The following is a 23522-nucleotide window of genomic DNA, read 5'->3' as shown; positions in this document are numbered from 1 at the left end:
TGGGGATTTCTTATAACTGTTTTATCGTCATAAATTTAATGTTTAGCTGATCTGCATCATATTCTTCAGCATGTAAACCAGATCCCTGTCTCATCTTTCCTAAATAAATCCAAGTCTTTTGTCTTTTGCATCCTGCATGAATCTTTCTCTCGTGTGTTCTGGGTCTGTTCTGTGTTTTCAGGGTGTTCTTGAGTCCTCCCCAGTCTTTCATAGTTTCTACACTCGTGGCTATCTTGATTTGGATTGTTTAAACACTCCGATCCTCTTTTTCCTTGGCATGATCTCTGTCCTCTTCCTCAGCATCATCTTGGTGGTCCGCAGGTCAGATCATTCACTCTTTAAATCAATTCAGTTTTTGCAGCTTCTGAGGCCTCCTGCATTTGCAGCTCTTGGCCACTAAGTGGCGCTATAATCATAACAACATACTGTCAAACGCTTACTATATCATTTCAGCTCTTCTCACAGTTTGCAAATTCTGTTTAAAGTTGTTGTTTTTTAACTGTTTGCACACAAAATCTTTACTAGTCACACAATTTCTGAAACCTGAAACTCAAAATCCAGAAGCACACACCAAACCTAATTCTTAGACTGAGTTTTCAATTTCATAAAACAATTTTTGCAAAACAATGTATGTAACACAAAAATCTATCAGGAATTAATATAAGAGGTGTTTGCTTTTGAGATGTGTTTGTGATATTTTGAATGCAGTGCTTAATTTTGCAAGAGATGAGAGACATTTTACATTCTGTGTGCAATTATGAGTGTGTAAAGTTATGAAAAATATGCAAAGTTTTGAAAATATGTGTAAGCTGTTGAAAACACTGTAAAAGCTACTGAACTGGAAACATTCGTTGATTTATAGTAAATTTATAGTAAATCACTTTATTATTGCAATCCCAATAAAGTGAAAAAAACATATATATATTTATCAAAATAGTCAAAAACACAAAGGATTTGCAAAAGTTTTCAAAAGCGCAAAATTTGAGTTTCTGTTTGAATGCAAAAGTTTAATGAGTAAAGTAAAAGTTTTATGTCCGAATGCATCGTTTCTCTGGGAATGCACTATTGCAAACCTTTTTTGGAGAGCACATAAGAGTGAGCATAACGTTTTTCTTAGAACACAAACGTTTTATGAGAAAGCGTGAAGTTTCCTTGGATAGAAGTTTAGAAAACACGAAAGATTTACAAAAGTTAAAACTTTAAAAAAAAAGTTTCTTAGGGAATGCACACATTTTGCAATCAAATACAACATTTCTCTGGGAATGCAAAAGTTTTGCGTACTAATGCAAAGTTTTTAGAGAGCGAAAAAAGAGCGAGTTTAACGTTTTTCTTAGAACACAAAAGCGTAAAGTTTCTTGGGATACACAAAAGTTAGTTTTTCTCTCCTGATTTGACACGTTTCTCCAAACTCAGGTCACTCTTTTCAAAACAGTTAACACAGTGATCTGAACACTTTGGCATTTTCCTAAACAGACTGAACTTTTTTTTATTAATTTCATGTAAATTACCAATCATGCAAATAATTATTCTTATAACAACGTGCACAAATCTTTTCACAATAGTTAATACAACCTTTAAAATATCTGAAACTTGAAACTCAAATCACAAACTCCTATGCACCATTTGTCCAAATGCAACAAACAAAACTCTGTAATTGTCATTAGATCAAATGCACAGTGTATTTTCATCATACACTCAACACAGGAATTGGATTTTTCCTAATCCTAACTGAAACAGGATTGTTTCTCTTGTCTCATCTTCAGGACGGTGGTGGGCTACAAACACTCGTGGCTCACAGGAAACCGCTTCAGTTCTAACCTGAGTTACAAGGTCTTCTGTGGGTGGGACTTCTGCATCCAGAGCCCTCAAGCAGCGTCACTGAAACAAAACTTCATCAGGAACGAACTCAGGGTAAGGATTCATGTCAGTCTCACACACAGAGAGAGAGTTGATCAATGGGTTAGGATGAAGCAGCGGTTGACCTCTGACCTCTGCTCCAGATGGATCTAGAAGAGCAGACGTTTCAGCAGAGAGTCCAGCAGCGATCGCTCAAACACTGGGTTCAGCTCATCTTCCTGCGGATCCTGCTCAACTTCCTGGTGCTGGTTCTTCTGGGAAGCTCATTCGTCCTGATATATTTTGCCATCCAAAGGTCACGAGTTAAGGTACCAGTGACGTCAAATAATTGAAGTTACACTAATTCAACTCTAGTGGTTGAAGCTTAAAAAGTACAAGGCACTTTGTTAATGAATTATGATCTATGTTTCATTTGTGACCCTTGTGCACAAAAACCAGTCAATTTTTGGAAACTGAGATTTATGCATCATCTAAAAGCTGAATAAATCATTATTGTTCGGAGGACAATATTAGTCTGAGACACAACTATTTGAAAATCTGGAATCTGAGGGAGCAAAAAAATCTGAATATTGAGAAAATCATCTTTAAAGTTGTTCAGATGAAGTTCTTCGCAATGCATATTACTAATCAAACATGAAGTTTTGATATATTTACGATAGGAAGTTTACTAAATATCTTCATGGAACATGATCTTTACTTAATATCCTAATGATTTTTGTCATAAAAGAGAAATGTATAATTGTGACCCATACAATGTAATGTTGTCTATTTCTACAAATATAACTGTGATACTGATAACATCCAGGCATCATTCTCTTTTTCGCTCTTTATCTTCATTATTTAGTGTGAGAATCACTGGACTGTGTGTCTGTTTTTTGGAGTATCTTCCTCCGATCGCAATGACGACAGTAAACTACATACTTCCACACGTTTTCAGTAAGATCTCCGAGTTTGAAGATTACTCGCTCACCATTCAGCTGAACCTCACACTGATCAGGTCAGACAGGTCATGCACTTTGACCCCAGATGTGTTATACTGCCACACGTTCCTGTGGTGTTAAACTAATGTACGTGTTAAATCCATGTGCAGGAGTATTTTCCTAAAGCTGGCGTCTTTGGGCATCTATCTGTTCTTCTTCATTACATGCTCTAGCATCTCAAGACCAACACAAGGTTTGTTAAGAAGGGAAGAAGCTGTTTCTTCTAAAAAACAATATACAAATACACGGGTCTGTAATTAAAAACATCCTTCTCTTGATGTGAAACAGCATCATCAGTGCAAAGAGAACGCGTTTGGGAAGGAGATGTACAAACTCACCATCTTTAACCTCGTGGAGTGTTTCTTCAATGCATTTTGTGTGGCCTACCCAAGAATGTGAGTTACTTTTAACCATTGAATATTTTACTGAACACTTTAGACAAAGAATACATATGTGTGAACAAATGCAATGCTTTACAGTTGAGTGCAAATGTTTCGTGAGTGAATGCAAAGTTTCTTACCACAATGCAAAAGTTTTGTCAGCGAATTTTGCAAGCTAATGCTAAGTTTTTTAGGGAACTTTTGTGAGCGAACACAAAGTTTCTCTGTGGAGCACAAACATTTTATAAGCAAATGCAAAGCTATTTTGCAAGGATCTCAGTATCTCTTGGTGCAATGCAATTTCGTTAGAGAACACAAATGTGTAAAGTTACTTGGGGAATATGAAAGTTTTGCGTCACTAAAAAATGCAGAATTTTTGCAAGCATCCAAATATAATTTTCCTCGGATCTCAATTAATTTTCATTGACATGCACTTTTGCATTGAGTACACTGATGCTCATTTTGAATCCCTTTTATGTTTTTGCATTATGCATTTGTAATATTTTAATTATCTGCTTTTCATTAACTCATGTACTCTGCTGTAGCTAATGATCGCGTCTCATGGCAGGTTATTGGTGAAGAAGTTCTCGTCCTCAAAGCTGATGCAGTTATTAGGCAAGAAGCAGTTTGAGATCTCCTTCAATGTTCTGGATCTGGTCAACAGTCAGACAGTGACGTGGGTCGGCGTGTTTTACTGTCCTCTTCTGCCGGCCATCAACACCGTCAGGCTGCTGCTCCTCTTCTACGTCAAGAAGGTTTCATGTTTGATTCACCTCTTTTAACAGAAAAATGTCAAATCAAACCTAAATGCTTTAGAGTATTATTTTAGAAAATGCTAATGTACATTTACATTTAGTAAATTAGCAGATGCTTTTATCTAAAGCGACTTACAAAAATAAAAATAATAAATAAAAAGAAAACAAATAGAATAGATTTATAAAAAAAAATTTAGAAGCCAGTGTCATTTTTTAAGAAAATGTGCAGATAATAAATTAATAGAGTGCAAGTTTAAAATAGGCAAGTTTATTGTTTTAAAAGAATAGAATTAGAATAGAGTGTAGAATAGAGTGTGCTAGATTTAGAGGGTCATGTAAAGATGGAGGAGATGTGTTTTTAGTTCTGCTGTCAAATGATTAATCGCGATCAATCGTATCCAAAATAAACGTTTTTGTTTACATTATATATGTGTGTGTACTGTGTATTTTATTATGTATGTATATAGTAAAATACACACACACATACAGTATATATTTTTTTAAATATTTACATTTATGCATTTAGATATTCATATTCTTATATATAAATATATTTAATATATAAACATAACACATTTTCTTAAATATATACATGCATACATATATATATATATATATATATACATACATAATAAACACAGTATTTAAACACATATTATGTAAACAAACACTGTTATTTTGGATTAGATTAATCGTTTGACAGCACTAGTTTTATTTGTTTCTTGAAGATGGACTCAGCTGCTGGGATTGAGTTGCACAAGAGTGAACATTTAATGTAAAAGTCTGTGAAAGTGATTATAATGTAATGCTATAATGTCTGTGTGTCAGTTCACAGTGGTGCGGTGTTGTGTTCCGCCTCAGAGAATGTTTCGGACCGCCAGTTCATCTGTTCTCTTCCATTTCATGCTGTTGTTGGGTCTCTTCCATGGCTGTGGTCACTTTAGTTGTCAATATCAACAGGTATTAATGCTGAAAAATATCTATAATTAAGTACAGTTCTATGTGTTTTTTCATGCACTGGTCAGTTTAGAGATTTTGAGCTATTTTGCTTTCATAACTTGTCTTCGTTCAGACGAGTGGAAAGAAAACATTGTAAATAAAATTGGGTCTGTAGATTTCAACTGCGATGCATATTTTTAAAGAGTTTTTCCTCCACTTCAGCAGCACTTACAGACACCAAACTTAGCAGTTTTATTCCTCTCTATATTCTGAAGGTTTTTACCGTGGGGTTTGTTCATATTTCACTCACAACCGATTTTTAAAACATTTAACTCCTCACAATATGGTGAATACATTTTTATTCTGGCTGTTGGCAGTTTATTTTTTATGGATTATGGAGTGATATTTTGATTCTATAACCTTTAATTCTATAAGTCTTCTTACAGATTAGTGTGAGGATAATTTCCAAAATACACATTTAACTGTTTATTTTTAACACTTTATCTATTTGTGTCTAATTTCAGTTACAAAACATATCTAAGTCGCTTAAAGTAATTTCTCAAAATGAGTTTTTTCTCCACTTCAGCAGGACTTACAAACACCAAACTTAGCAGTTTTATACATATCTATATTCTGAAGGTTTTTACAGAGGGGTTTGTTGAAATATAATTCACACTGATTTATACAACATTTTATTCCTCACAGTAAGGTAAATTATTTTTTTTCTGGCTGTTTACTGTTTTTTTCTGAATTATAGAGTAATATTTGGCTTATATAACCTGTCTTCTTACAAATTAGTGGGGAGGATAATATCTAAAATACACATTTAACCATCTCATTTATTGCACTTTATCTACTTAAATCTGATATCAGTTACAAAACATATCTAAGTCGCTTAAAGTAATTTCTCAAAATGAGTTTTATCTCCACTTCAGCAGGACTTACAAACACCAAACTTAGCAGTTTTATACATATCTATATTCTGAAGGTTTTTAGCAAGGGGTTTGTTCAAATATTATTCACCTGACTTTTATTCCTAAAAACGTGTTTAAAATTTATTTTTTTCACCATATTTTTTTATTTATGGAGTGATAAAAAGAGAAATCCAGAATCCCTTCTGTAAAATAACCCTTTAATTCTAATATGTCAACAAAATCAAACAAGAATTTTGTACCAGGATTTATCCAATGTTCAGAATTATTTTTTTGTGATGTATGCATATTAATGCATTTCTAGTTAGACAATGCATTGATCAATTGGGGAAAGCTTATAACTAACATTTATACCCTATTCACCTGTGCAGCCTCGATAAAAAAATTAAACATTAAACATCTCTTCTCCCAAACATTTACTCAGCAGTCACTCGTGTTATGTGACCTTATACTAGCATGAGGTTTCTCACACATTCGTAACTCCTATCACGTTCTCCTCTGAGGTTTGATCCTGCTGGGTGTGGCCCATTTGAAGGCAACGGGAACGTGCTTAACGTGACCAGAGAGTGTATAAATACACTTCCTGATCCGGTCAAGACCACCCTCAGCTACATCTCATCTGAGGCCTTCGCCTTCGCTCTCATACTGGCCGAAGTGTAAGTGTGTGTGTTTATGTGAATTAAAAATAAAACCATAAAAAAATTTTTTTTAGCTAGTTGCAAAGGCAACATTTCTCTTTTGTTGTTTAGTTTATGCTAAAGTTCTAAAATACTAAACTGTAAAAAAATATTTTTGCACCTTAAAAAGTAAGTGTTGTGTTGCCTTAAAATTTTACTTTAAAGCAATTCTTCATATATTTTCAAGGTACTAAACTTTTTATGGCAGCAAGACCACTTACTATTAGTGGAAAAAAATGACATTGTAAAATTAAATAAAAAATTTTAGGTGAATAAAATTAATACAAATTGCAAAAAACTAACAACAAAATTACTAAAATATTAACTTTAAATTACAATACAATCTAATGCAGACCATTAACCACATTGATGATACTAAATTAATGATATTGGACGAAGTTGATGCTGTTTTTGTTAGTAATGTGTTTGTTCATGTATTACCCGTTCATCTGTTTCAGTGTCATACTGACGTCATACGTGTCTCGCAGACGAGCGAATCGTAAAGCCATCGAAAGACTGAAGGACATGTTGGTGATGGTGAGTGTGAAGTGAAATGAGAAGAAGTCAAAGATGCACAGTTTCATTAACTGCATTAGTTTAGGCAAAGTAAAATACGAATAAAGAAAAATACAAACACAGAGTTCAGTGTTCGCCATCATGATGCTCATGCAAGTAATACAATTACAGATCACGCTTGCAACATTTCCTGTCCTGTTTCTATGACTGAACTATAAATAAAAATTATATAAACCCCAACACTACAGATATTAATAATATCTATCCTTCTGTGACATTCAGACTGTATTTTCCTATGTTTTTTCTCTACAGTGCAGCTCTGATAAACGCTTTCTGGTGAAGCAGCACTCAACCATCATGAGACGACAGCAGAGACCACGTTAAAAACAATCTGATAAAACTGAAACAAATGGTAGTTTTAAAACGTCCTCTTTGTTCAAAAGAGACAAGAAATTAAACTGCTCTTAAAACTTGATCTGGAGCTACTCAGCAAAAATGATTGTTGTGTTTATAAGTGTCATGAAAAACGTACGCTGCAGATTTGCACCGATTTCTTCTCATTCAGAGCTTTATTTTCTGTACCTCTTGACCTCTGTGTTTATTATATCAGGTCAAAGTTCAACAAAATGTCAGGTTAATGCGTAAAGGCTTGTTTACAGCATTAACAATAACTATATTTGCATCCACACCAATGCACAATAACGATCTGTTTATTATACGCGTGCTGCAGTTTTTTGTAATCATTTTAAATGCTTTTAAAGTCTAATGGATTTTGATTGGCTGTCAGTGTTTTTATTGTTCATCAGATGGAAAATAATGAATGCTTTGAAAGCGATTCCAACATCGTTCCTCTGTAGTTATTGTTGTAAAGAGGTTGTGGAAATGTTATAGTAATATTCACTGTCCTCAGGTTGAACATGCTTTAAATATCAGCATACTGTATCAGTACTGTAAAGTATGTTTATATTCTGTGATGTTTGTGCAAAAAATTTAGCAATTTGTGTGGTATTTTTAGTGTCTTTAAATTTTAAAGCTCTTGGTCATTATTATTAAACACACATAATATAATAATTTGGTTATGCTTTATTGTGTGCATTACAGTTAATGTGTTCTAGCAAAGTGTTATATTAGTATCACTGATGTATTATTTTAAGATTTAGATTTTATTTTCAGTTTTCATTTTAAATTTCTGTTAAAGTTTCAGTGATTTTGTTTTGTTTTTGTCGGTTTAATAATAATTTGAAAATATATATATATATATATTTTTTTTTTTTGATATTTTAGTACTTACAATGAAAAATGTTGTCTTGGCTGAAATAAAATAATTGTAAATTTCAAAAAAATAATATTTTATTGCAGTGTTTTCAAGTAATGAATCTATTTTTATGGTTTTAGTTTTAGCTAATGATAATAACCCTTGTGCTGCTTCAGTGACAGAGATGAAGCTCATTATCTCTGACGAACACATGATAAGAACGACCTGCATTGCGTTGATATCACACACACACACACACACACACACACACACAGTCAGTATTCGCCTGAACGCCTGTATGATGGCCGGAAGCCTCCGTTTCCTCCTCCTGTCACTCTGTGGTGAGTTACTGATATATTTATGCATATATTAATCAATGAAATACTCCATTCACTCATAAAGTTCACAGTAAACATCACTTACTGTATACTCACTGGATTCTACTTGTGTTTCAGTTTTGTTGGAACCTGTGACAGAAATCGGTATTTCTATTTATTATGTACTTTTACTGTTGCAATCAAATAGATGCACATGCCTATAAATAAACTAAGCCATGACTAATTGTGATTTGTGATATTTTACGCCAGTTCGGTTGACCTCTGTGCAGGTGGTTTGCTTCTGAAACCAGTTCTGTCTGGACCCAGTGAGGCCTATGTGAGATCTGAAGTCCAGTTTGACTGTGCAGTCCCAGGCTGGTCTTCACCTCTGACCTATGAACTCTATAAGGATGCAGGGGACGTTATCGCGGCAGAAAACAACGTCAAGGCCACCTTCACCCTGCAGGTCAACGAGGAGTCAAAGGGCGAATACTACTGCAGACTGACCGCTGGAGGTCAAACCAGCAACTCCATCCACTTCCAAGCAGTGAGTGAGTAAAATGTGCTGAATTCATGTGTGAATTATCATAATGAAAGGAGTCATGAACTGCCTCTGTTTTTTATTTTGTACTGTTCTCTGAGGTCCAGTGTGATCAAGAGGGGCTAAACAGACAGTGCTGTAGAATCGGTGGGCGGGGCTAGACAGACAGTGCTGTAGAATCGGTGGGCGGGGCTAAACAGAGAGTGCTGTAAAATCGGTGGGCGGGGCTAGACAGACAGTGCTGTAGAATCGGTGGGCGGGGCTAAACAGAGAGTGCTGTAAAATCGGTGGGCGGGGCTAAACAGAGAATGCTGTAGAATCGGTGGGCGGGGCTTAACAGGCAGCGATGAAGACTCAGTGGGCGGGGCTAAACAGGCAGTGATGAAGAGTCGGTGGGCGGGGCTAAACAGACAGTGATGTCCATCTTCTTCTGTGAAGGCAGTGCTTATCCACACTTTTACATCATTAGGTACTTTTTCACTGAAATAACCTGGAACAGTTTGTCCCAGGAAAATTTCAGGTGTAAATCACTTGAAGCTCACATCTCCTAAATCAGAAGCACATTTAAATTAACCGCATATTTGAGTTTTAAACAATTACATTTTCACCTTGAAATACTTTTAAAACGACATGTCATGACACAATAACAGTATTATAAAAAAAACTAAAAAACTAAACAAATAAATGGTTAAAATACAATGCTGCATGAACTCAACCAATCGGCATCAGCGCCCAAGTCCCGCCCCTGAAAGTCCCAAACTTTTTGAAAGAGTATTACCTCATGAGCAGGGACTTTCCGAAAGGTAGATTTTTTATCCTGATCTTTCTTCAGATCCTGGGGAAAATTCTTGGGCTTATTGTAGAATATTCCACAAGCTGTCGTTTTGGCAGGCTTCATTTAATTTAAGCAGTTTTTAGACAAACGAGGAAGTTTTGAGTTCTGAAACTTACATGATGTCTTATAGTATAGTTGTTAAAATATCAAAAGGGAATCAGTACCACAGCTACATTTCAGACACAGTCTTTAATATAAGTTTTAGTTGTAGAGTTATTTACAGTATTATTTATAGTTTTATTCATATTTTGAATGATCCCTTATTTAATATTTTCAGTTTTCATTAAAATTTTTACGTTAAATTGTTAGTATTTTCATGAGGTTTTGTCTAGTTTGTTACTTTTTTTAAACATTATTATTTAGGTTACATTTATTTCTAATTTCAGTTTTAGTTTTTATTTATTTGCAGTTAGTAAGCACTTTCAGTTAGTTGACGAAGCAAAATTTCTCGTTTTAGTTTAGTTGAACGTTTTCATGTAGTATTTTTATTTGCTGTTTTTAGTTAACTTATTTTTAGTCATTTTGTCACATACTTTTGTAATTTTTGTCTAATTTTATATATATATATATATATATATATATATATATATATATATATATATATATATATATATATATATATATATATATATTTATATATATATTTATATATATATACTGTATATTAGCTTTAATTTATTTTGGTTCATTTTGAATTTATTTCCAGTTAGCAATATTATTGCTTGAAAAATCTAAATTTAAGAATAAGTCTAGAAATAATTTTAGATTAGTTTTCATCCAATATTTAGATTTTTTTTTTTTCAGATTTTATTTTATTTATTTCAATTCAATGTTTTTTAAAGATAAGTTGGTAACACTTTATTTTAAGGTTACACAGATTACGCTTACTATTAAAATAACAATTAATTATGCATAATTACTTCCAAGTAACGCTAAACATGACCCTTACCATATAGTAAGCACATGTACTAAATTAATATTACTCAGTACTTAAATGTGTAATTGCACTTTAACAATGACACATTAAAATATAGTGTAACCGGTAAGATTTAGTTAAAGATAATAAACCATCATGTTTCTTTGATATTGTATAATAGTTCTGTTGATGTCAGTTCCTGTGTTAGGAGTCCGTCTGAGCTCAGATCCCGATCCAGCGATCCTCTATGAAGGACAGAAGTTGGTCCTGCGCTGTCTGGTCAGGAAGGGGACGCATCTGTCCTTCACATGGTACCACAACAAACAGGAAGTGAACTCCTCATCAGAGCTCCACCGGCTCTCTGGAGACTCTCTCACGATGGACAGGGTGACTGAAATGCATGCTGGGATATACTCATGCACCGCTCGAAACCAGATGACCGTCAACCCCAGATTCTCCAGCAGCCAAAGCCTCCACGTCACTGTCAGAAGTAACACACTTATCAAATCTCACTTCTGCTTTTCAGAGAAACGACACTTTACTTTCTAGATCATCTTTCATCGTCCAATCAAGTCTTGTGCATTTGTTTCTGCTGACTATCCTGCAGTGAATTAACAACCTATAGCAGTTTTGTTATGTGATTTAGACATTTTAACTATTTCTATTTAGATTTAATTTATCTCTCAGATTTATTTATTTTTTTATTTTTAACCTAAACGAAACATTTCTTATTTTTGTTTTGTTTAAGTTTTTAAACAAATATTTATATTTTATTTTATAATTTAGTTGCTTGCACACCGACTCTGAAATGTTCATACGTGATCTTTCATTGTTTTTACAGATTCGTCACCCTTTCCTATCAAAATGTTTTTTCTGCGGAAAATCAAACCTGTTACGATTTTTTTTTACGACAGACAAAAGTTTTGAAGGCAGTGTGTAAACATGATTTAGTTCGTACTGTATTCATTCAAGTGTCAAAATTTCGTAAAAATCAAAGAAAGAGTGTGCAAAGTAATTTTGTTTTTATTAATAATAATAATAATAATAAATCTTAAGTTTACTTAACTGAACTAAAACAAAACAAAAATGTAATCTATAATATATATTAGATTTTTTATTTTATTTTATTTCTGATTTATTTAAATTAACACTTTTACCATCCAATCAAGTCCTGTCCATTTAATTTAACTGAATGTGAATATACAGTTTCAGAATGAAATCTTCAGAACTGTTTTGTATTGATTTCTACACCTGTTTTCTGATCTTCAGAGCACATCTCAGTGCCCTCGTTATCGTTTACGGTCTTCTCCAACGGCTCGGGCCTAACAGCCAACATCAGCTGTCGATCTGAGCGTGGATCTCCGCCCGTGACGTTCAGACTGATGTTGGACGGACTGGAGCTGAATGTGAAGCGAGTGGATTCACTAGAGGCCTGGTTCGTTCTGCCGATCTCTGTGGGTCTGGATCTGGGAGTCGCTCAATGTGAAGCACAAACAGAAACCCAGCAGCTGCTGTCGGATCCAGAGCGTTTACTTGTAGGTGAGTTTGTTCCTTGATTCCAATTCTTAGATTTGTTTGTAACGTTTTCAGAAAAGAGGCAATGTTTTGAAAACGTGTGTAACATGCACTGTTTGTGTTAGTTCCAGTAGGTGGCGCTGTGCGTGTCACAGTGATGTACCTTCATGACGCTGACGGGATGGTGTCAGCCGCTCGGCTCACATGCGTCCCAGACAGAGGAACGTTTCCCACGTTCTCCTGGCATCTGAACCATTCCTCCCTTCCAGCAGAGGGCGCTCATGCGGTCACTCATCACGGTCAGATCTTGATCCTCACAGAAGTCAGTGCTGGGTTTTACGGCTGCAGGGCGAGGGACAGTTTTAACGACAGCTCACTCTGGGTGAAGAGCGAGGACATCTTTATTCAGAAGAGAGGTGAGCGCGTCCTTCACCTCCAGTTCGTTTCCAGAAAGACGCAGAAGTTGATGAGGCTTTTGTTTGTTCTTGCACAGATTTGTCGGCGACACCCATGGAGGTCATTGCATTGGTTTTCTGTGGTTTCCTGTCGATTGTGATTGTGTTTTGCTCGTTCTTTATGTTCTGGTGCTCCAAGCGCAGAAACAACAGCTGCAAACATCACAGTAACCGTGAGTCCACTCACTTTATCATGTGTAAACAGGAAACGTTCTCAGAACGTTTGGTTAATGTTCTGGAAATGTTCTCTCGAAGTTATGAATAAAAATGCGCTTCCAGTAACATTGATAGAACATTCATTCAAAGAGATCTTAACACAAATACATACCGTCATTCAAGGAACGTTTTCTCAAACATTGTAGTTTGACGTTCATCCAATGTTTTTTAAATTAGTATACATTTTTCTTTTTACTATAATTTTCATATATTTTTAATTGTAACACTTATTATTGGCAACTGTCAAAGTTCTGAAAAAAATTATTCTATTAATGTTAATAGAATGTTCACGCAAAGTTATTTTCCTTCTTTTACTATTTTATTTATAACATTTATTACTGCCAACTCTCTTTATGCTCTTTAATAATGTTCTCAAATGTTACGATTATTTATAAATCGTTCATGGATCATTTTTCTGAAACATTTTAGATGAATATTTTCAAAAAGGAAAATACTTAAAGCTAACATGGAATGTTCTCTGAACGTTTGCTTAATGTTCTAGAAAGGTTCTCTCAAAGTTATGAATAAACGTTCTTCTAGGAACGTTAAAAGAACATTTGTATAGCGTTACCATGTCTTTAATAATGTCCTCAACACATTAGCAATATTTACACTAATGGTCAAAAGTAAATAAATGTTTCTTGAGCAGTAAATCATCATATTATTCTGATTTCTGAAGATCATGTGACACTGAAGACTGGAGGAATGATGCTGAAAATACAGCGGAGCATCACAGAAATACATTACACTTTAATAGAGATTCACACAGAAAACTGTTATTTTAAATAGTAAAAATATTTCACAATTTTACAAATAAATGCAGTCTTGGTGAGCAGAAGAGACTTACTGTACAGTAAAAATCGTACTGTTCTTACAACTGATTTAATAGTTTTTTTAGCATCAATACTAGCTTCAGATGGTTCAGGGAACACTCTGAAATATTGTTTTCATAACATAAGCAAAAAGACTGAACATGTATTTGTTAGCATTGTCAGAGAGTACGTTTCATGCTGTTCTTTCTCTTTTGGTCAGAGGACGTGATCCAGTCTGAGATGACAACGTGAGTCTGGTTTAGTCTCTCTTCAGCTTCATTCAGGTTCGATGCTGCTGTAATAAATGCTTTTCGTCTGTTCCTCTCTGCAGAATGGACGCTCCTGTAGTTTCCTCTGAACCTCAACCTGAGGAAATGAAAACCGTCAACCGATTCCTAGAGATCCAGACCAGACCTGGAGCCAGTGTCCTGCAGAGACGTCTCAGAGATCCTGAACTCTTTGATTAGCTGGTTCAGATGTGTTTAATTAAGCTCAAAGACGAACTCTGACTGGACATCCATCACTACTGTGCCATTTTATGTTTTCTATCAATGAGATTGTAAGGCTTTTATATAGCTACCAAATAAATGTTTCATTTACCAAATGCTTTCTACTGGATACTGATTCCCAACACAAACATCTCTCTTAAGACAGCTTTTATATTTACTTATATAGTTATGTTCATATTTTGTTGTTTAAATCTAATCCTTTAAAAAGTGGCTGTCATAAAAACCTAAATAATGTTAAATAATGATGCCGTTGCGTAAAAAATATTGAATATCGAGTTCATGCTCATATAAGGGGTTTTACTTACCTCTTTACGCGGTTGACACAATGTTTGAACGATTACATTAGACATGATTTCATTCAGTGAGATGTTCGGTTTCTTTCAACATAACTTCTGATGATCATTCATGTTTATTTTGTGCTATAACTAGTAGTAAAGAGGAAGAGGTGATGATCGGCCACAGCGATCTCAAGCCAAAATGGCATTTGACTGAATTTAAAAGGATTTTGAATCTTGAGATTTAAGAATTGATATTAAGATCACGTAAATAAAGTAAGTTTAATCAATTAACTTATATAAGAGTCAACCAAGCCGCAGTTTATGGTGGGATATTTCACCACTTTACTTTTGTGCTGTTGCTAAACTCTAAACTAAGTTTTAATAATATGCCAAAAAGAGACTAATTTGGTGTTTTTGCCAGTTTTGTTGGTGCATAAAATAAAAAAAAGGCACGTTTTGTCCAGCATAGATACCTGAACAAACCTGGATGAATCTGAAAAATAAAACAAAAAACTAAATTATATAATATAAATGTCGTTTATCTCACTATAAAACTGACTGAGCTTTACCAAATGTCTTTGTATGACAGTCATCAAAGAAAACAGACACATGCTCAGGCTGCACTGGTGCATTAACACATGTGTATTGATGATATTAGTGCAGTACTTTGCTCATTTATGTAGATGTTCTCTTCGATCCTCCGTGTCGTTTGCGCTGGCTTCTGTCCTATCTGTCCTCAACACTTGTGCTGTTTAGGGTGGGTCTCATGAGGCTATGTCAACCCGCTTTCACTGCTCCGTTAATAATAAAGTTCTCCTCTGGTGTGTGCATCTGGATATTGAACTCATTTCTCCAGCAAGGATGGACTCGAAGCATCTCACACTCATTCTCATAGGTGGAGCAAACTTTAGCATTTTTGATAGATGTTTTCATGTGTTGTCTGTTGAACTTATATGCATGTTATTATCCACCAGGTATTTCAGTTTTGCATCCAAGGATGGGTAAGTGACTTTTTTATTGCCATGTTTACCTGAGGCTTTACAGATCATTACTGATTATATGTTTAACACCCTGAGAAAGTGGAAAGATCAAGGGTTGCACTTGCATGAACTGATAAAAATCTGTATATTGAATGCATCGCATGTCGTTTTGGGTAAAAGCATCTGCCAAAATATGCATCAGTGTTAATTGTTTTGTTAACACAAGTCTGTAATGTTGTTGCATCATAGCACTTCATCTCATTAACACGATCCACTAACTAAATAGGGTCTGATCTGCTGATCTCGCATTTCAAAACCAAAACCAAAGTTTTGCATGTAAAAAGCATACGTGCATTGTTGTTTCCAATAAATGACACTTGATATTTTGTTGAGCATGTAAAGCAACTGGGTCTGTCTTTAACACATTTTCTGTTGCAGATGCATTACAAAAGCTTGATAAACCGGTTCTGTTTGGTCCGCCCGCTGCATTAGAAAATTCAGTTGTGGATTTCTTCTGTGAAATTCAAGGAAAACCCTCAGGATTGTCTGTACACTATGAGCTCTATGTTGAGTCAAACCCGGGTAAGATGATCGGGGAGTACTCCTCGCTGTCTGGAGAACTGGCCACTTTTTCTCAGTATATCAGAAAAAAACATGACGGTCGACTCATCTGCAAGGCCAGCGGACACAATAACACGGATATCGAGAGCTCGTTCAGTGATGGCTGGGACTTCAGAGTCATCGGTGAGTGGCGTGACATGAACCTGATCAAACTTAGCTGTCTTCCGATTGATAGTTTAGTGTGTTTCATCCAGTAAAAGCTCTTTAAGTGTAATTGCTTCAGCTGGATGGTGATATACACAGGTTTGAGACATGATCTCTGCAATGCTTTCATCTTCTGTGATTTGCAGTTCCAGTGGGGGAAGTGAGCATCTTTCCACACCAAAACATTGAGAACATATGGGAAGGAGAAGCGTTGAGCCTCCAGTGCATAAAAACCAAAGGAACGTACGTCTCGTACGAATGGCTCTTGAATGGCGCACCGGTTCAGACGCCGTACGACAGGAATAACGACACTCTGAACATCCACAGGGTTTCTGCACTAAATACAGGCATTTACACGTGTGAGGCATCCAACCAATACAACGAGATGATCTTCAACTCCAGCAGTAGTGTGTCTGTGAACGTCAGAGGTACCACCAGCTCACACACTATAATCAAGTTTCCTCTGCTCAGCAAGGCTGGATTTATTTGATCAAAAACACCAAAAATTGAAAATATTATTGCAATTTAAAATAACTATTTTCAATGTGAAACTGTGTTAAAGTGTAATTTATTTCTGTGATGCTCCGCTGTATTTTCAGCATCATTCCTCCAGTCTTCAGTGTCACATGATCTTCAGAAATCATGAACATATGATGATTTACTGCTCAAGAAACATTTCTGATTATTATCAGTGTTGAACACAGCTGTGCTGCTCAATATTTCTGTAGAAACTGATACATTTACTTTACACAAGATTCAGAGATGAATATAAAATGTTCAAAAGAGCAGCATTTATTAGAAATAGAAATCTTTTGCAATGTCTCTACTCTCACTTTTGATCAGTTTGATGCGCCCTTGATGAATAAAAGCTTTCGATTTATTTAAAAAGCTTCCTTGATTTTTCTCTAGAATATGTGTCTAAGCCTGAATTATCCGTCGATGTGGTGAAGCTTGAGGATGGAGGATATAAAGCCATCATCACGTGTCAGTCTACGAAAGGAACACTGCCCATCATCTTTAGCCTGCTGAACCACACTGACCCCATCCTCACCGAAACGACCGACACCACCAGTGCGCTCTTCAGCATCCCCATCGAGCTGAACCGTTACATGGGACGCATGAGATGCAACGCCAGCAACCAGGGAAACTGGGTTCTGAGTGAACCGTACGACCTGACCGTGGGTGAGTGTCTGAAGGAACCAAATAAATGAATCAAATAAGTAATGAATATCTTTAACCTAAAAAAAACTGTCTGTAGATGTCAATTGCCCTGCTCTTTCAGAGTCTGTAGGTGGCGCTGTAACAGTGACGGTCTTCAGACACGTGGCTCTGGACTTCCAGGTGGTCAGCGTGGAGCTGCTCTGTAAGGTGGAGCGGGGAACCTTTCCTAATTACAGCTGGTTCCTCAACGACAGCAGGCTGCAGGACGGAGGAGGTTCAGACCAGGCTCTTCTGCTTCTGTCTGTCGACCGACACCGAGCTGGATTCTACCACTGCCAAGCTTCAGACCGATTCGACAACAGCTCCAGCATCAGCAGCCCAAAGATGCTCATCAGTAAAGAGGGTACAGAAGCCTGACCCCAAACACGTTACAAACAAGTCCTTAAAACTGACCTTGTGATCAAACAGTCAAAAACCTGCTGCTCTAACTGTGAGGAAGAGTTATTTAATATGATGTTTCTAAATATAGTTCCAAAACTTTATTTTTAATTCTTATCTTTTTAGGATATTTATCAATTATATTTGTTCTTATATTAGTTATACAGTCTGAAATTAACAGACTTTATAAAAATAAATCAATCAAACATGTTATATATATTTTTTTTTCTATATCATTCTATATATACTGAAAAATAAAAGTAATTAAAATAATAAAATAAATAATAATACTAATACTAATCATGATAAAATAATAAAAACAAATGACAAAAATGTAGAAATTGTGATATTAAATTTTGAATCCATTTACGGACAGTGGTACTTAAAAGAAAAAGTCATGTCTTAAGAGTATATGTTATTATATATATCTCTTTAATTGTCTGTAATTTAATTTTATGTGACTGGTTTATTATGATGCAGTGATGAAAAAAATGAAATATGAAGAATTAAATAATCAGTATTGAATGAGAGGAGACTTTTTCATAAAGTCATGTTTTTTTAATACATTTTATATTTATTAGTCATAATTATTTTAAATATACACATTTAATATAAGATTTGATTGGAAACAAAAGGTGTTTTTATTTGACAATTATTTGTGTTCATAAATTGATTAATTGAATGAAAATGAATTGTGTGTTTGTGTTCATGTATATAGTTGCATGAATAAAAATAATTGTAAAATAAATTACCTTTTTTTTTAATTAATTTTTTATTTAATCTTATATTACATGTGTGTTTTACAAAGGAATATAATAATATATATATCAAATGTATTATTTTTTTTAATTATATTAACACGTGACTTTATGAAGAGGAAGTTGAGACCAATTCATAAGTCTAATTCGAGTTCTCCTCTCATTCAGTATTTGTTAATTGCTGGATTCGTCAGGTCAGTCATATCTCAATGCTGTAGCTTGACTATAATGAATATGTTTGACTCCAGTCTCTGATGAAAGCTGTGTGTCTGTATCTGTGCAGCACTGAACACACTCTCTCCTTCGGTTGTGATCGTTGTTTTCACCTCTTTTGCCCTGCTGAACGTCGCTGTGATCGCCTGCTGTATTTATGGAGTCGTGCTACGTGAGTTCATCTATATATCACTCGTTATATCATATCAATCAGATGTTATGTGCAAGTCATCACTATTATGACTGTATGTATGTACTCAGGGAGAAGATATTCAAGAGAATACCCGTGAGTTGTCCATTTTGTGTTTTCATAAATCTAGCATAAAATCAAATGTATTGTTGAACTAATGTCCTGCTTTTTATTTAAGCCTCACTGAACAACGCACGAGAATCACGGATAAATGGGAAGATGACGAAGATGAGGATGAAGATCATCTAGTGAGGATGCATTTATTAGTGCTTTTCTTTAGTTCATAAACTAACTTCATTAAGGAATGAATATCATAATCTATTCAAAATTTTGCAAAAAATGCCCGATTTGTTCTCTTTGGAGCATGCCTTGAGATGTTGTGTAGATACAGGCAGCTGAAAGAGCATGTGTGTGTGATTGTTTTGTTTGAGATGTTGGAGGGTTATGAGGAAGACGCTGTCCAAGCCGACAGACTGAGTGACTCTGCTGAGGTACCAGTTATTATTTCTAGTTTTTGGCTGTTCTAGAGCTGTTTCAAAACATTAAACTCGTCATTGTGTTCTGTTTGACAGAATGAAGACCAGTCTGTGGATGAAACCGTCCTGTATGAAGACACGCTTTCTGAATAACTCTCGGGTCTCTGGGAGTTTTATCAGATCCACTGAAACTGAAAGCTCTCGCATGTTATTCTGTTCAGACAAAGGTTTAGTCAAACCGAAACAAAAGACAAGCGCTCGTGGGTTGACATGACTGAAGCCAAGACAGCCAACAATGTGTCTACTGTCAGATTCATGCCAAATAAGAGCGGGTTTATACATCATTAACTATATTTTGGAAACAAATTTAAATAATGTTTTCAGCAGGTGAGCTAAACCTGACAAAACCTTCTTTTGGGATGTCCTCATTTGTAAAAATGTTATGAAATATATATGTTAGATTATAATATTTGTATTTAGCTAGCTTTATGTGTGAACAATACAAGTCTATGCAATTTAAAGTAAAAAAAGTAAATGTGTGTGGGTTTGGGGAGGGAAAAGTACAAATAAATACAAAAATATGTTTTGATAAAGCCAGCGGTGTTCATTTCAAATTAAAACTTTTGATACAAAACAGATAATTTGTGTGTGTTTTTGGTTCAGATGAAAAGCGTTGTTTATTAGCTGGTTAAATATTAGCATTATAAGGATAATAAGGCTATTAATAAGGATATTATATTGTGTGTTATAGTTTTGCTCGCACACACAGAATCATCAATTGTCACACAGTTTCTGACTCAAACAGAAGAAATACACACCAAATCTACAAAACATATCACTCTTAGAAAAAATATAGACATTTTCTAACCCCCATATCTTGAATCTTGTGATCATTCACATGCATTCATAAATGCATTTGAATACACCGAATAATGCAGTGAAAGAACGCACTCAAACTGCACACGCGCATTAGTGCCCCCGAACTAATTCAAATGATTTGCGATCCCGCTACGAACTCCCGAACTGCTTCAAATGATTCGCGAACTTGCTTTGAACACCCGACTCAAATGATTCGCGAACCCGTTACGGACTCACAAACTGATTCAAATGATTTGTGATCCCCGAACTGACTCAAATGATTCGCGCTCCCGCTCCGAACTCCCGAACTGACTCAAATGATTCGCGAACCCGTTACGGACACCCAAACTGATTCAAATGAATCGCGATCCCCAAACTGACTCAAATGATTCGCGATCCCGCTACGAACTCCCGAACTGATTCAAATGATTTGCGATCCGCAAACTGACTAAAATGATTCGCGATCCCGCTACGAACTCCCGAACTGCTTCAAATGATTCGCGAACCCGCTTTGAACACCCGAACTGACTCAAAAGATTCGCGATCCCGCTCCGAACTACCAAACTGACTCAAATGAATCGCGATCCCCAAACTGACTCAAATGATTCGCGATCCCGCTACAAACTCCCGAACTGATTCAAATGATTTGCGATCCGCAAACTGACTCAATGATTCGCGATCCCGCTACGAACTCCCGAACTGCTTCAAATGATTCGCGAACCCGCTTTGAACACCCGAACTGACTCAAAAGATTCGCGATCCCGCTCCGAACTACCAAACTGACTCAAATGATTCGCGATCCCCAAACTGACTCAAATGATTTGCGATCTCTCCACGAACTCCCGAAGTGATTCAAATGATTCGCGATCCCGCTCTGAACTCCTGAACTGATTAAAATGATTCGCGATCCCCAAACTGACTCAAATGATTCGCGATCTCTCCACGAACTCCCGAAGTGATTAAAATGATTCGCGATCCCGCTCTGAACTCCTGAACTGATTTAAATGATTCGCGATCCCCAAACTGGGGCTCACTAAAGCTTCAAAAGCTCTTGTAGCAGCTCAACACTGGTTGAATTCCTATACAATAGGAAGTTTGTTATTAACTACTTTTTTGTGATTATATTAAATCTGGAAAATATTGGAGAAGATCAATTCAGTTTTCAGGAGCACATTACTGTGATTTTCAGGAGCACATTACTGTGATAAATGCTGAACTATGTAAAAGACAACCTGACTACACCAACATATCAAAAATCTAATGAGATGCGCTCTTTTTAAAAGAGTTGATTTAATGACAAAATCAACATGAGAGGTCATGGACATGTTCCCATTTCTTCAGGTTCCACAACTTGTGAGTATTTGTTTTTAGTGCTGTTTCCTTTGAGTTGAGTATGTCCACTGCATTTAAAAAAAAAAAATTTGTATGAATAAACAGTCAAAATTGTTTTAATGAATTTTTCTTTCTATTTTCTTCCTTTCTTTTTTTGTAGCTGCTGCATGAAGTGAAGATGCGGTTTGGGAAGGACCTTCATCTTAATCTAGAGACTGCTCTTCAAGTTCTGAACAGTTTAAATTAAATTAATGCATTTAACAGACGCTTTTATCCAAATGCACTATTCAGGCTATCAATTATATTATATATCATGTGTTCCCGGGGAATCGAACCCCAACCTTCCACTTGATAGCGCAATGCTGTACAAATTGAGGTACAGGAACACTACTGTTTACTTCAACAAACTGACACAAACACAAAAAGTGTTCTTTTTTTCCTTAACACAACTTGCTTGGTTTGTTGAATGGTTACTCTAATAAATCTATTTATACCATGGTTTGTCTGAATATTTGATTCTGATTGGCTAAAAGGTGAGCATTAAAATACTTTGAGGTAGTTCCCGTCAGTTTAATTACATTTAAAGTTTAATGTGCTGCTGCAATGACATACATGCAAACAAAACACTTGCACACGGAGATCGGAGATTAAAGACATTTTGCATTTAATTTTTAGAAAATGATCTGAACTTGAGTTCCAAACTGTACGAGGTTCATTGTGAAGAGCAGATATTTGAGATGCCATCATTTTAAAGAATTGACAGCCACGATCACCTGATTGCATGTAGCTGTGTGAATGTGATAACAAAATTAAATAAAAATGTCTTATAGAATAATGTTCTGATGAAGAATGTTTTACTCTTATTGACAGTTGTTTTGTAATATCAGGAGAAATACAAAGATGTTAAATTGAGAGAGGGCTGCTCAGCTTCTCACAAAAACATTTGCACAATTTAAATGAAAGACGTGGAGGCAAAAAACCACTGATGCATTTATTTAATGGGAATTTAGAGGAATCTTTATATTTGCGTTATTTATTAGTGATAGATTAATGTAATTTTATAATGGACTCTCTTTTGATTATTTGTGATTTTTTTAAATAGTTGGTGTTTTAAGGTTGATTTGTACATTTAAAGCCTTGAATATTAGAAATTACAGTAGCATTCTTTCAGTAATGTAATTGTTTTTGTTAATATAAATAAATGACTAGTTCTATGCACTTTGGGTGAGCTTTTTCCAGTATTCATGGGTGACTTTTTTTGTGAATTACATTTTTACATTTTAGGATCTTGATGTTTGTCAATTTGTCAATATGAAATATTTAATCCGGAAAGGACAAAGGAAATAATCATGAATGAACCCCTAAAGGGTTCTTCTGATTGAACCCTTAAAAAGGGTTCTATATAGAACCTTTTAGTGGTTGCAAATACGTAGCACCTGATAGAACCTTTTAAGGTTCTATATAGAACCTTTTCTTCTAAGAGTGCACACTTCTTGTAAAACACAACACAGTTCTCTGTGTAACACACGATTCTAACAGGAATTAATATTATGGCAAAGGTGTTTGCAAATGTTTGCTTTTGAGATGTGTTTGTGATATTTTGAAATGCATTGCTTCAATTTGCAAGACATTTTGCATTTTGTGCACAATTCTTGGATTTTTTGAA

The 23522-nt window shown here is 35.3% G+C and overlaps 2 protein-coding genes and 1 pseudogene across 4 annotated transcripts; all 3 read left to right on the top strand.

Moving 5' to 3' along the window:
- The first annotated feature begins 121 nt into the window (after positions 1-121).
- On the top strand, positions 122-8164 carry LOC113111312 (transmembrane channel-like protein 7; annotated as a pseudogene).
- A 357-nt stretch (positions 8165-8521) lies between these two features.
- LOC113111311 (neogenin-like) lies at positions 8522-14502 on the top strand. 2 transcript variants are annotated; one of them, XM_026275935.1, is made up of 9 exons: positions 8522-8632; positions 8747-8773; positions 8899-9159; positions 11097-11390; positions 12170-12439; positions 12541-12831; positions 12909-13043; positions 14119-14146; positions 14230-14502. In XM_026275935.1, the coding sequence occupies exons 1-9, from the start codon at positions 8590-8592 to the stop codon at positions 14363-14365; spliced, it is 1485 nt and encodes a 494-aa protein (XP_026131720.1). In that variant the 5' UTR covers positions 8522-8589; the 3' UTR covers positions 14366-14502. The 2 variants fall into 2 exon arrangements, with proteins under 2 accessions (XP_026131720.1, XP_026131722.1); XM_026275937.1 differs by lacking the exon at positions 8747-8773 and having other exon boundaries at positions 8541-8632.
- A 970-nt stretch (positions 14503-15472) lies between these two features.
- On the top strand, positions 15473-20259 carry LOC113111310 (uncharacterized). Of its 2 annotated transcripts, none has more exons than XM_026275933.1 (11): positions 15473-15580; positions 15660-15686; positions 16104-16409; positions 16577-16858; positions 17340-17612; positions 17689-17994; positions 19071-19172; positions 19262-19286; positions 19369-19438; positions 19622-19681; positions 19763-20259. In XM_026275933.1, exons 1-11 carry the CDS (start codon positions 15547-15549, stop codon positions 19817-19819), a joined length of 1542 nt encoding a protein of 513 aa, XP_026131718.1. In that variant the 5' UTR covers positions 15473-15546; the 3' UTR covers positions 19820-20259. The 2 variants fall into 2 exon arrangements, with proteins under 2 accessions (XP_026131718.1, XP_026131719.1); XM_026275934.1 differs by having other exon boundaries at positions 15474-15580; positions 17713-17994.
- Positions 20260-23522: the final 3263 nt, after the last annotated feature.

Source organism: Carassius auratus, chromosome 11 (assembly GCF_003368295.1).
Source record: "Carassius auratus strain Wakin chromosome 11, ASM336829v1, whole genome shotgun sequence".
Taxonomy (NCBI): Eukaryota; Metazoa; Chordata; class Actinopteri; order Cypriniformes; family Cyprinidae; genus Carassius; species Carassius auratus.
Note: the sequence above shows the minus strand (reverse complement) of the source record. Positions and strands in the feature narration are given on the sequence as shown.

Excerpts from the sequence above, each read along its gene's own strand:
- LOC113111311 (XM_026275935.1), top strand. The coding sequence starts at position 8,590 with ATGATGGCCGGAAGCCTCCGTTTCCTCCTCCTGTCACTCTGTG. Across the intron at positions 11,391-12,169 it reads CCTCCACGTCACTGTCAGAA|AGCACATCTCAGTGCCCTCG; the intron begins GTAACACACTTA and ends TCTGATCTTCAG. Across the intron at positions 12,832-12,908 it reads CATCTTTATTCAGAAGAGAG|ATTTGTCGGCGACACCCATG; the intron begins GTGAGCGCGTCC and ends GTTCTTGCACAG.
- LOC113111310 (XM_026275933.1), top strand. The coding sequence starts at position 15,547 with ATGGACTCGAAGCATCTCACACTCATTCTCATAG. Across the intron at positions 16,859-17,339 it reads TGTGTCTGTGAACGTCAGAG|AATATGTGTCTAAGCCTGAA; the intron begins GTACCACCAGCT and ends ATTTTTCTCTAG. Across the intron at positions 17,995-19,070 it reads GATGCTCATCAGTAAAGAGG|CACTGAACACACTCTCTCCT; the intron begins GTACAGAAGCCT and ends GTATCTGTGCAG.